This window comes from Danaus plexippus, chromosome Z, assembly GCF_018135715.1.
Source record: "Danaus plexippus chromosome Z, MEX_DaPlex, whole genome shotgun sequence".
NCBI lineage: Eukaryota > Metazoa > Arthropoda > Insecta > Lepidoptera > Nymphalidae > Danaus > Danaus plexippus.
The window spans coordinates 12,754,076-12,768,409 of record NC_083559.1 but is presented as its reverse complement, the minus strand read 5'-3'; the positions used below and the strand labels follow the sequence as shown (position 1 = coordinate 12,768,409).

At 29.8% G+C, this 14,334-nt stretch overlaps 1 protein-coding gene and 1 long non-coding RNA gene across 4 annotated transcripts; both read left to right on the top strand.

The window, feature by feature from the left end:
- The first annotated feature begins 4,222 nt into the window (after positions 1–4,222).
- Positions 4,223–14,256, top strand: LOC116777690 (golgin subfamily B member 1). 3 transcript variants are annotated; one of them, XM_032671367.2, is made up of 13 exons: positions 4,223–4,374; positions 4,926–5,118; positions 8,650–9,131; positions 9,412–9,577; positions 10,269–10,479; positions 10,595–10,862; positions 10,959–11,059; positions 11,131–11,443; positions 11,633–11,806; positions 11,949–12,059; positions 12,430–12,581; positions 12,992–13,205; positions 13,424–14,256. In XM_032671367.2, exons 2-13 carry the CDS (start codon positions 4,929–4,931, stop codon positions 13,619–13,621), a joined length of 2,580 nt encoding a protein of 859 aa, XP_032527258.1. In that variant the 5' UTR covers positions 4,223–4,374; positions 4,926–4,928; the 3' UTR covers positions 13,622–14,256. The 3 variants fall into 3 exon arrangements, with proteins under 3 accessions (XP_032527258.1, XP_061382066.1, XP_032527257.1); XM_032671366.2 differs by having other exon boundaries at positions 4,277–4,414; XM_061526082.1 differs by lacking the exon at positions 11,633–11,806 and having other exon boundaries at positions 4,225–4,374.
- LOC133319907 (uncharacterized) lies at positions 6,031–7,827 on the top strand. The gene is made up of 2 exons (XR_009753365.1): positions 6,031–7,049; positions 7,146–7,827. It is a non-coding gene; the product is annotated as an uncharacterized LOC133319907 (long non-coding RNA).
- Positions 14,257–14,334: the final 78 nt, after the last annotated feature.

Sequence of the window (14,334 nt, the reverse complement as noted above, 5' to 3'; positions counted from 1 at the left end):
TTTGATGAAAAAAATTATCCTACATTTTTAGTGTAAAATATATTTTTTTGTAGTCAGTCATGAGTATTATTTTAAATTCGTTATTAAATATTTAAAAATTGAGTCATATATTCGTTACTAACGTTAAGTCTGTTCAGTCTGCTTTATAATCTTTATATTACACAACAAGTATATTTCCAGTCAGTTAGTTGGGAAAGTGCTTTTTAAATTTAAAAACTAAACGGAAATAACGGACATTTTTTTATATATATAACTGAAAGTCTAGAAAATATAACCTAAGTTAATGTTTATAAATACTTAAATTAAAGGTTGTCATGTTTTGTATTCATACTTTGTTTTGTTTTAAAAAAAATAATTTTGGAGATTTATAGAATTTTAATCTAAAGATTTCTCAAAATATTCAACCATAAATGTTTCAAAAGATACTTACATTCGTCAACAGTGTAACTATTATGAAAGTGTTCAATATTAGATAAAATTTAGAATAATATAATATATGACTTAGAACATTCAACAATCACAGTGTAATTTTAATGCGGAGTCACTAAAATCTTTGATATCATTAAGTGAACCCGTACGAAATGTTATGAAGAGTTTGTTATAATATTTATCATTGTAGGAATATATGCCTATATTGACTAATACCAAGTAATGATCGAAAAAAAATCGATCTAAAGGTGTGAAGAGTAATAGCTTTCTGGTAATCAATTAACAAATTGCGTAACAATAAGATATAGATGCTGAAAATGTAAGGGAACCAATATGACATTATTAAAGCACTATTACACTGAGTCTACTGTCTTATAATATACGCTGTGATCTATTATGTTGTATACCTTAGATTACTTTGGTAGTTCAATAAAATTTCAAATCATAAGTGATTACATCCAGAAAAACCTCCTTTAATCTTATTTTTCTGTTAAAAGTTGCTTTATTATCGTCACGATTAATAGGAAATCATACTTTTATTTTTAAATCCTTTGTTTTTCCAAAGAAAAAAAGGATCATTTCAATTATGTTTTTTTTTTTGTTGCATCAGCATGATGAAGATAATATAATAATTTTCGTTGTTGTACAGGATGTATACCATCGGTGATACAATGTAAGATTTGATAAGCGTGTCATTGAAAGGGAAATTCCCTTCAAGAATTACATCAAACACATTATCTCACAGTTACTTCATATCTGCATAAAATCACCACCGATTGTGATAATTATTTTTTTTATTAGATATAACTTTATTGTCTGAAGATTAATAAGTCATGCTACGTACTCGAAGTTGATTTAAATTTTATTAAAATTTATATACCAATGTCAAATAATATTAAAAAATATGTTTTCAAAGGATGGTTAGTTTTTAAAATTATGTACATTTTCTGTCATAAGGGTTTATATCTGCCTCTTAACACTGGCACAATGTTCTGTTTATTGACTCATACTTCTTTTACCTTATTACGACGATACGAAAGGAGACTTGTACCTTAACGTAACTGAAAAAACTCTCTCATTTCTAAGGCATAATATTACGAGACTTGTGGAACTAACAAGTCTACAATAAGCAAATCGTTTGAAAGTTTAAGAACCAGTTTGCGAACTTAAAGGTTGAATTATATTAGATTAAATATTTAATGTGAGCCATATAAATAAATAAAACTTTATGCCTCTCACAACAAACTTAATATAATTTCTATCTTTTGCTTTAGCTGTTTATACAGAAAGGCTAAAGTCAATTAAACTATTCTTTTCATAATATGACTTCATTCTCACTGCAATCGTGGAATATTTTGTCAACGTCAAATATTAAATTATTCGCTTCCAACTGCACACGGCTTTTAAAAACATGTTCTAAATGTCACTCTTGTTTTCATTTTAACAAACAATTCAAACAAAATAAAAATCACAAACATAGAAACGTGACATTTTTAGTGTATAATATATTTCTATTTATATCGTTAATTACTTATTTCCAAGGACCGGTCTCACATGAGCTGTTGTTATCTGAAATCATCGAAGCGTAACAAAGGCGCGAACACGGGCTGGGCAGGAAACGTGGCGCCATCTTACAGGAAGCTGGGAGATTGAGACTTGATTTATGGAATAGCTATTTGTGATATCTTCTAGAACAGCTTTGTATTATCATAACATAAACACTATGTTATTTCCCCTTTAAGACGACTGTAATTATTATTTCATAAAAAATATCTAGTATAACATTAAAAGGCTAAACAAATATCACATTTTTTTTCTGTTTTTTTAGTTCGGGATAGTTTGTTTTTGTGCCTTAATTAAAAAAACTAAGTTTTTCTTGTAACATCAACTGTTTGCCAGTAAAAATAAATCTTTAAAGTTCTCTAAGATGATAAAGACACCAGATGTCGCCATTAAGTAAATGACGGCTATTGACACGTATTTAATGGATTTTCCGTTTACTCCCACTGAAATTTTAGTCAATTATTAAAAGTGAGGTCCGGTTCTTTACTCAAAGATGAAAAATTTAGTACAGTTTTTTTAAGTTTAAACTTTATTTTCAGTGACAGCAGTATAATAACTGATGTCACTGAAAATTGTTTGTCGAATTAAGTATTCCTTAACTGATCTAAAATTCATCATTACTAAGTTTAGGGAATAGTCAATAACCTAACACCTATTAATAAGTCCAAGTCCAAGATATAGACAAATCTAGATTTAGTTACTATTTTTTCTGTATAAATGAAATGGAAAAGAAAAATATTCAGAATTGTTTAGAAATAAGATTTCGGAATCGTCTTTTTAAGACACACTTGCGACTAGCTGAATTTCAATGTTTCTCAAAGTAATTACTAATCAAATTTATTTCTGATATCATTTAATTTTATTTAAATTTTTATTGAGAGAGATAAAGTAGCGTGAATGAATGATAACAGCTTTTTTTAATATCCTTCCTATATAAAGCACAGAATTGTATTTAAATATGCACTGTTGTGAAAGGTATTTGGAAAAAGCCTTACCAGATCAAATAAGATTATCAAAAATTAGTAAAATGTTAAATTATTCTCCATTTTTTTTAAGATTTTCTCACATAATAAAATCAACACATGTTATTTGCGATTATCTTATTAATAAATAAGTAAGTTACTTCAAAAATATATTCCTTGTTTATTACTTTCCCAACACTGATGGATTATTAAAAAGGACATAACTGTTAATCATTCGTAACTCTAATTATAAATGAAGAAAATTTTGAAGTTTCCGCAGGCACTATATAACAATTATTATTTACTGTCAATACATAAAGTATACATACATATCCTGAATATAGCTGATGTATTTGTGACACAACAGCATTAAATCGTAGGTCGGATCACATTTAAATCAAACTGCATAGATTGTAATTATTGCTATATGAAAAATATACTTTTGGACAACGTAAAATTATTTAAACAGTTACTCTAAAGTCTCAATACTATTATAAGGTAAGTTAGCTTGAACACAAGCAATATCGTTAAAAATAAAAAGCTTAAAAATTATATCACAACAATGATATAATAAGAATATTAAAAAAAATAAACTTTTTCGTATCATTAAATTTGACGTTTCATTGGTTATGTAAACGTAATCGAGAGCGTTAAAAATAGCCATCTTGCTGTTGTATCTATATTTTAATTTGAAACGACCAGCCGTCTTGATCAAATTTATAAGAACATCAGCTTATCTACGTAATACACAATATATTGAAGGCATAAGAGATGTGTTGATAACTTTTTTTCATTGACACTCCCCTAGCACTTAATTTTTTAAAGCATTTTTTCTAAGATATGGATTGCATAAAAATCTGTTGCAAATAGAAGAATCAAAGTCATAAATATCAGTGAGATTTTAAGGACATAGATGTTTAAATTCATGTGAACACTAAAACTTCAAATACTAGATTTTGTCAAATCGATACTTTATAATTATTAATTTAACATAAACTATACTACGATAATTTAAATATAACAATTGTCAAAAGAAAAAGACTGCTGGAACATTATTAAATCAATAAAGAAGTCATATTCAAATTGAAAATACTACTCCAATGTGCTACCAACATGAACGATAGCCATTTAATTGTTATAATGAAGGGAATTTTATGAAAATAAAAGACAATCTTCGCAAAAGATCCGCTAAACAAAACAAGACGCAGACAATACAAGATACAAGATATAGCATATTGTGCTAAACTCCCGAATTATACGTTCTACTTGCCATCATGACGAGACTATTTATAAGTTCCAGTATACCAAGCTTAAATTCCGCAGCTAGTCGGCAACCAAGCGCGCCACACGTTGGTTCCTGGACTATTATTATATGAAAATTTTATAACAAATGAAGTTTGTGTCGTGAAAAGTGAAATAAGTGCGTACATTTGTGTTTACACTTCACAAAACACACCACAGTAAGACAGATATACAAACGTATAATACGTCGTTATTTTTTTTATTAGTTCCTGAATAGTTATTACCATTTTATTGACTTGTACTCATTAGTCTTTTGCTTTCTATTGTCATATTTAAGTCTAATCATTAAATATATAAAACGTATTGAAATAATCACTACGTTTTAAGAATTCTATGAAGTAAATAATCCATCCACTTAATTTGATAGAGAATTTGGAAATTTTTTAACGACGAAATTAAAAATCAATCTTTTTGATTTTATACGTCATCACTGACATTAAAATAGCGACCTTTGATAATGGCGAACAATTTTTAAATCTGTACACAACTTTCTTGTGTCGATGACGTACTTTGCAACGAATGAATGAGGTTGCGTGACTGGAACTAAAACATAAACGGATCTATTTATGGAAAAATTAACACTAGATAAATTTAATATTAATACACATAAAATTTTTACCACAATAATTATTTCAAATTCCGTCAAACCAAACACACATTTCTCTACAGAACATGCCAATCGGTAACGTCAGCCGGGACTCTGCTCCAAAACGAGAAACTTTCCGGCCGCCATGGGTTAAGGATAAAGATACCGAAGCTCTGCCTTCGTGGACCCAGAAAAAACTGAAACCAGTGGAAAGTACAACGAAGGCTGCAGCTGAGAATGATGCTGCACCCTCAGAAACTCCTAAGCCTTTGAAACGTGAGTCGAAAAAAAAAACTATTCCGACACGATCGTGTACAAATATGTTTGATTGATTAATAAGATTATATATTTGTTTTTTATAACGTATCTACGTTTGATGTCATTCTTCTGTATTCCCCTCACAGAATTTATTTTTGATATAACGGAAATAGCCTAATGTATACAATTAATTCAAAACGAGTTTATACATTATATTCATATCAATTTTGCGTGTGACACAAGATTGTTTTTAACCTTGTTTACGTCCATACTCATCCACACTTCCTTTCTAGTCCTCATATTCCTAGGTATGCGAACTCTATAATAAGTGACCCAAGGCTGGGGTCACCATTTCCCTGTTATCAGCTCAGATATATTCACTCGCAATTATTCATCTTTACCATAACAGCCTTGCTTTCAGAGGCAGCTAAAAAAAGTCTGCCTAATTTCAACTGATGAAACACATATTTATACACACTAATGACTAACGAACCCTTATTTCAGATGTGAAAAAAAAGGTAGCAAACTTCCCTCTTAAAATTCTCACTGCTATATATATGCTGCATAGCTTTTAATGTTCATGAAATATCTATATATTTTTTATATTTGCATGTCATGTTATTTTTTTAATTACAAGTTGTGTTACGTTTTATGCCGTCTAAAAAATTTTGTGCCAACTATTATTCAATTAACAATTCTCTTTTCTTTAACGGATTTTAAGACGTGAGACGTTTCGTCTCTTTTACTTACAACCCATATGTTATTATTATATTCTCTCTTACTCAAAATTTATTCTGCATTTATTTTTATATTAGACAAAATGTCCTCCCCGACGATTTCGATATATGTATAATATATAATTTTATAGCTCACGTTTCATTTAAAAAAGCTTTGAAAAGAATTTCTCAGTCTCGAATACACCACCTCACGACCCATAAGAAAATGCCACAGGCTACGTCTGAAGGCTCCACATGCACTGTCAATACCTACATCAATTTAACAGAAGAAGTCTTGAGAAAAAGTAAATTCTTCCAGAGTGTCCGTGAGCTTTGTAGCACTTTATAAATAAAGAAAGAGAAAGAAACAGAAAGAAGTAAAATGAGAATCTGTCTAGCAAGGCTTTTATTCATAATATAAAAAGAGATAAGGGCGCATAAAGGGAGCAAATAAGATAGTGTTTCTGATTGCTAAACACATTACTCATTGCTATTTATATCCAATCGAAATTAGACATGCACAATCGTGTGACAACGTTTTTGGAAACACTAGGAACCTTTACTGACTTTACCGGCTGCCAAAAATACACATTAGATAAAAATACTTTAAAAGTAAGGGACGTTGCGAAGTTTTCATTAAACATCTCATATACTTACTAATATTTTAAATGTCTATCAATTAAACATAATATGGAATTAATACATCTCACACGCCTACGGTCTGGCTCGTGTAGCGATTTACTATTATCTATTTATCACATATAAGATACGTAGTTTGCTTATAGTATTGGATCTTTATTCTTATCCAGTTATACCAATGTGCACTTCACATAACAAACAACTCTTCATTTACCTTTTAAAGTATAATTTGACAAACCTATTATGCAATTAATGCGAAACGTCACCCGCTTACGAATTATGATCAGCTGCTTCGACAGACATTGCGATTATAAATAAATGCGAAAAAATATAGCAAGTATTATTTAAATTTTATTTATATATTTTGTCAAATTAAGACAAACACCGCTATCTTATTTTTACATTACAGTTGTGCGTAAGGGCAATATTTCAATGTGCATGATATACTTATGTATATATGTATGGCCAATGACGTAAACACCTTCCCGAAACTTTGGCAGGGACTCAGGATCTCATATCTGAGTCTCCACACAAGTTTGTTAGTCCGAAATGGTTGACGTGAAGTGTTCAGTTTTGGTGGAAACTGAAAAATTGGTGGGTTAAAGTGATTTATTGTGGTAGAATATTTTAATTTTATTAAGAAGTATTTAGAGGATGTTAGCTTACTTACGATATACTCCTTTGTTTAAGGTAACACAAATAATAATGTATACGATCATTTACTATACTCAGCGTTACATTTTTTACTGATAATACGACGAACGTAGAATAAGGCCAAATTGTTCATTTAATGCACTGACAGTTTTGATGTTATGTTGTAAAATATAAAATAATATAATGTAGGTAGAATATTGTACAAACGATTTAATTAAGCTTTGCGACAAATAAGCATACGAACCCAGGTGCTCAAGCGAAAGATTTAATTTTTTTTTTTGTGTAAAAAAATTTTGGGTACCAATAATAAAATTATCAAAATATTTATATATTTCTAATGTGAAAAGGAATGTCTTTTGTTCATTATATATAACCAAATTATCTTTACTTTATAGTAGTCAAAGAGTATTCAAGTATATAATTATGTTATATAGGCAGTGAAGCAAAATTTTTAAACTCCAAAATGTCTCTTAATATGCTGCCATGACTCTACAGAATACGAGATATTCCGAGTCCAACGCCAACGAATCGCGATATTTTTAGAGAGGACAGACATTTTACAAAATAAACGAAGATGTTACGTTTACGGCGTATGATTTATAAGAACTGTTCCGTGGGCCGTTCGACTTGTATATCCGTTCGAAAATTTATTTGATGTTGAGAATACTAAGTTTTATTATATAAATATCGTAATAAATACAAGTAACTAATGAATTTTTTTAATGTTTTATTTATAATAATTTAGGGACATTATCTTTCGATTGCAACACTGTTAACACTTCAGCTAGTAAGGTTTTAACATGTAATCAGGCTAAAATAGCGAAGGTCAGCTTTCGGCCATCTTGGCAGCGGCCATGTTTATTTACGTACGCGAATGCCATCAAATGCAATGAATCGGGGACAAAACACGTGTTTTCGTCTATTTTATTTTTCTTTTACTTTCATATTCCTCTTTTTCCTTACGTAAATATTTTATTACTTTTCACTTATATTTAAATAATATGTATAATTATTTTTACACGATCCAAAATTGAGATAATTTTACATAAACTTGTTATATAATAATAAAAAATTTCTTTGCTATTTATTATTATTAAAAATTGTTATACAAAGATCGTCTAACAGACTGTTAGATTCTTTATTGTTTTATATATGTACATTCCATTGAAGTTATAACCTCCATGGATATTAGAGTACAAGCTTGGCAGTACACATGACCATTGACTTTTATATATAAAATCATAATCAAATTATAAGTAATTTTTAACAGAATTACTTCAACAGAATTAATTCAAGTGTAAAATAAACAACATAAATACTCAGGAAATAAATGCACCTGAAAGATGAAACTGACAATACTGTAAATATCCCATTGCAAGATATCTTTCTTTTAATTTTTTTAAATAGTAACATAAATGCATAATTTTACAAATTTAGATTATACTTGACAAATAAAGTGTAAATTATACAAGATATATGTTACTAATAGGTCTCTCTCTTAAGTCTGATATTACACACAGCATTCGATTCTTTTTTTCAGCTGTTTTAAAGAAACAAGCAACAGTGAAAGAAAAAGCTGAAAACGGTTTATCAGAGGCAACAGAGGAGAAGTTAGTGAAACCTTCAGTCGCCAAACAAACGGATAAAACATCAAAACCGACTGAAGATAAGCCGAAACTTCTTAAAACAGCACTAAAATCCTCGGATAGGACAAAATCAGAAGCAACAAGTAATACCGAGAAACTACCAGACAAACCGATTCTTAAAAGCGTCAGGACCATAGATGACAAAGCTAAAGAAAAATCAGTTAGTATTGTAGATAAGAAAACCGTTTTTAATAAGAATGATACTCCAAAAATAAATCAAGTAAACGATAAAAATCTTAACAATAAATCAGACAATAACATAATTAAAGACGCGAAAAAGGTAGAAAAACAAATTGAGCAACCAAAAGTACTAGAAAAGGTTGAAGAAAAACAAAAAATGGCTACTAAACCACCGCTTGAGAAAACTCCCTCCAAGGTATTTCATTTATTTTATTCACAAATTTGTTTGTTGATCTTTTATTAAAAGCAATTACTTCTTAATTTATAGAACTTGTAAAATAATGTAGAGGACTCGTCACAGTTATGTAAATGGAAATCTATATATCTTATATGTTAATAAAACTTTTATATTGTATCTTTAAATAAAGTTTTTTGCAAGTTTAATCGTTGATATACCGTAACTTAAACGAAGAGAGAACATTGTAAGTCATTCCAATTAGTTTTATCAGGGAAGTTTAAAAATATTATATTTTTAGTTGCCTCCACGTAAGCCCTCATTACAAAAAGCTCCATCCAAAGACGACGTGATGCTGAAAAAATGGAGAGATCCATTACACGAACGGGTCAAAGAAAACATCGACAAGACCTTGGCTAACGAAATTCCGAAAGGACACACCTTGACGAAGAATGAAAGCTTAAGGAGTAAGTAATTAAATCAATTACTCGAACCGCTTATACCACTCTGTTTAATGATTGGTAAACACAAATCCCATACTAAAATTTTGCCAACCTGCATTAAATCCCGCGAGCTTTCAAGTGATTAATCATTATTAATTGCCTGTGCAACTTAACGATATATTGTAATGACGTTTCATATTTAGAATATAAAATTAATTTGCTAACTGAACAGAAATAATTATATTATATGAGACACTATTTTGTCCTTACGTCTCTAGGTGCGCCCATTAACATTCTATTTAGTACGTTCCCTTTGATCTCCTGTAGTCAGTTTGTGGTCTTAAATCAGTTCCGAAATAGTCCAAGATACTTCCGCATGCGACGCATACATCTATCAGGTGCAAACGAAATCTGACTGCATTCGCACGGTACAGTGTCGTTGGAACTTTAGCTTAGTGTAGTGCTACAAATGTTTAGTATACAGACGGTTGTCATTTGTGTTCAGTTGATATTCTGTAATTGAGATCTTAAGAAATGTTAACAATGGAAGATACTAGTATATTTAAAGGTAAAAATGTTTTTTTGGAAACTAAATATTGGAGCATATATGGTAATATTATTTTTATACAAAGTTTCGTCTATTCTTTTAACTAATATCTGTATCTGTGGGTAACTGGTGCCAGCTCTAATGTTATGAGTATAAAAATGTGTTTAGATTTATTGAAACCTACACCACCGCCGATGCCACCTCCGCCGCCTCCGAAACTACCCCCGCCACCCGACTTTAAAAAGGCTCCCGTTGATCCAGCAAAGCTGAAGAAATTAGAAGATCTTCGCAGCAGACCGAGGAAAAGACCAGACTGGAGTGACATGATGAAAGAGGTGGAGCAAGGAAAAAAATTGAAACATGTAGTTTGTAATGACAGGTGATTATGTAATATTTGTTCTTACCATAATAATATGTCTAAGTAAGTAGAAAGATTACAAAAAAATCAAATAATCTTTTAATATGAATCACATTAATAAACTATAATTCCATAGATCCAAGCCCATCATAACAACATCTGTAGTTGTTAAAAACAAAGACCAATTCATATTCGAGTCCGAGAAACCAAACTCGCACAACGAGTTGCTTAAAGAAATTAACAAAGGAATAAAACTGAAGAAGGTTAAATGTAACGATAGAAGTAAACCTAATTTGGAGGGTTTGCGTAAATTTAGAAGGCAAATGACAATAGAGGAACAATTACAAAAATCCATGTCTCAAGCTAACTTAACAGCATCGCCGTCGGGCGTTTCTGTTGCAGAGGTATGATATAATATATTTATATCATTATTAGTCACCAGAACAAAATTATATATTAATATATGTATTTATATGTAATATATAACTTTAATTTTTTAGGCACCAGCTGCAGAAGAAAATGATATTGATGAGATGGATGACATTGATAAAGTAAGAGACGACCTTCAATCGACTAAGCAACTTTTAGCCATTGAGCTGAGGTAAGATAGAACATTTAAGAAAAATCTACTACAAAGGATAGAATTTACTACGTTTAAATTTCTATTCCTAGAAATAAGGAAGCTCAGGAGAGAGAAAACAAGAGATTACTAACAAGAATCCAAAATCTAGAAGCGGAATTAGCAAGAGAGAGGGCTATAATAAAACAAGAACAGCACAAGACTGTGATATCTGTTACTGACGCTTATGACGAAAGGCTGGTTAATAATTTAAAAATGGAAGTTGAAAAAGCAAAGGAAACCGCAGATAATTTACAGAAGCAATATCTGTTGGCAGCAGAAGAAAGAGATGACGCGCAGTCGGAGTTAGAAGAACTGAAAAGAAAGAATTCAGAATTAGAAAAGAAATTAGAACAGGCTCTATCCGTAAGCTTGTACCTTAAGACCTTAACATTTACTAAACATGAAAAAAGTACCTAATTTTTTTCTAATTCTGACAACTTTGCTTATATGAGCTTCGATAATAATAAATAATTAACCGTATTAAGAAAACAAACAACTAGAAATACTAAAATGATTTACATTCCTAAATAATTAATTGCTTAAACATTACAGAATAAGATCGACGAACTATTAAAGTCGGAAGAGCCCTTATCTTTCTATCAAAAGACTCAGCTAGATTTCCTGAAGCAGTGTAGGTTACTGAACTTAGACGCTAAAACCGATGAAATAGCAAGTGATGCTAACAATAACATTAATACCGCTTGTACTAACTTAGAGGGAATTGAGGTAATGTCTACTCACAAAGTAATTTCAACCTAAAATGTCTTCTAATATTAAATTTAACAAATTTTTTTTTTTTCCTTAATATAATATATTGGCTGCAACGATCAAATATTATACATGGTGTTGAAAAATATCATTTATTTAGGGTGTGATTCCTTCGAACGTTGGATCAAGACGTTCCAGTCACGCTATCAAACAACTATCCGTCACCAAAGATGACAGCTTTGAAGAGGAAGAAGAATCGGATGCAGAGGAGGTAATCACAGCATTTATTATTAGATACGTCAAATAATATTAGGTTTGGACAGAAAAAGGTTTTAAAATAGAGAGTGTTTTTTTTTTACTTTTAAGTTAATTCTAATTCGTAGAAATATTTACATTTGATACCGTTTTTGTAATATAAGTTTTATTGTGATAGGATAAATTAGTTAGAAGTCAGAAACACATATATCTCCAACTACATTAACTCTTTTGAAAAGCAGCATATTTTTTTTTTGGCATATTGAATTGTGATTTCAATTTAAATTTATTTGATATGATATATTGTTATTAAAAGTTTACTTCATGAATAATAACAAATCAAAATTATATCTCTAATATTTACCTTCAAAAATCCTAAAACTTAGGAGGAGACAGAAGAGAAAAAACAAAAGAGGTTAGAGAAAGAAATTCGCAATATGAGAAACAAAATACGTCATCTGAAAGAAAAACAAGATAATATGAAGAGAGAAAGGATGGGATACAAAATGGCGCTCAAAAATCAGCAAAGTTGCCTCAAGTAAGTTTAAATGACAGTAAAAAGTATACTCTATATTTTCCGCTTCCCAATATAGAACATCTAAAACTCTGTTCCTCAAGTAACGTTATGACAACACTACACTGTTTGACTAAAGAATTACAATCTTTGTAGGATTTATATATATTATGAAATTATAAGATTTTTACTTGACACGCTATAAACTCATATGTTAATATCTCATGACTTTTCCCAGAGGCAAGCAATAAGTAGGTAATAAATACCTTATAGGTATTTGAATTACCCTTAGTGCTTTAATTTTTTCGTATCCTTGCATCTTAATGTCGATAAGATTCCTAAGAACCAGATTTTGTTTCATCACTTTGTGAACTCATATTTGACACACAATTATTTTCAAAATTTCCTAAAAATATCTCCTAATAATATTTTAGAGAAGAAAAACGAAAATTCAAAGAGCTTAAGCGTGAAGTTGACAAAATGGCTGCCATGATGAAGGAAGTCGGCACTGATGAAGAAGATGAGGATGACGAAGAAGAAGAGGAATCCGAAGAGGAAAAGAAGAGTGGGTCAGAAGAAGAAGAAGAAACAGAGACCGAGACAGAACAGGACACAGAAAGTGAAACTGAGAGTGAGAGTGAGCCAGAGGCAAGTATAAATAGAAATCACTTTAAAGTGTGTCTTAATTCACAATAATCTGCAGTTTTCTAATTTACTTGATTCATTGTTACAAATCAAATTTAATAGTATAAGCATCGTAAATTCTAAATTCATGTAAAAAGATTTTTTATGTAAGGTATGTACTAAGAATATAAGAATGGTCTTTAGAAACTTTTTATACAAATATTTTGTTAATCTGTATCCAGGATGCTCCACTGCCCAAAAAGAAAGACAACCTAGCAAAACGTCTGAAGAGACACGAAACGAGAGTGAATGCGTTAAAAAAAGGCAACACGCTACTCATGGCTAATGTGGACCGATTGAAGGATGACGTTCTGAAACAGAGAGAACAATCGTGCACACTCCAGAAGGAATTAGATTCGCTGATCGATGACCTTGAATAATCGTTTGAACAATTAAGGATTTTCATATTACTATGTTTTGTAAACTTTTAATAACAAACACAATTATACGTATTTAACTTAAATTAATTTTACTTGTTCAAGAAAGTGAACTTTTTAATTTATTGTGTATTACATACTAAGTATTCCTTTTTTTTAAAGCTTAAAATTATGTTACAAAATACAGAAAAACTGTATCATGAACCCAAGAAACAAACCTAAATCATAAGAATATTTCTTACATTATATATTTTCTTAACATACTTAATATTTTTATTTAAAAATATCTTAATATTTGTAATATTTATATAACCTTAAAATTATTTTATTTATGTACATAGCTTCTATTCGAATGACTAGTATGTAGTTATACAATATAATGTTCATTATGCTTCTCATAATTCCTATTAAAACTAAACTAAAGCTTTTTTTATAACTCGACACAATAAACAATTACCACACTTGTGTTTATTTATTTTCGTAGAATTGGATACACCAAAATAATATATGTATATTAAAACTCAAGGTTCTATTTATTTCTGGCAAAAATATTTACGAAAATGTAAACTTGCTCTCAATCATTAATAATTGATTCATATTAATAAATACATTAATACAATAAAAATCTATTAATTTTATCTATTTTTTATTTTTATTTTGAAAGAACGTACATCAACATTAAGAATTAAGACAGGTAACAAATATAAGTGTTAAGA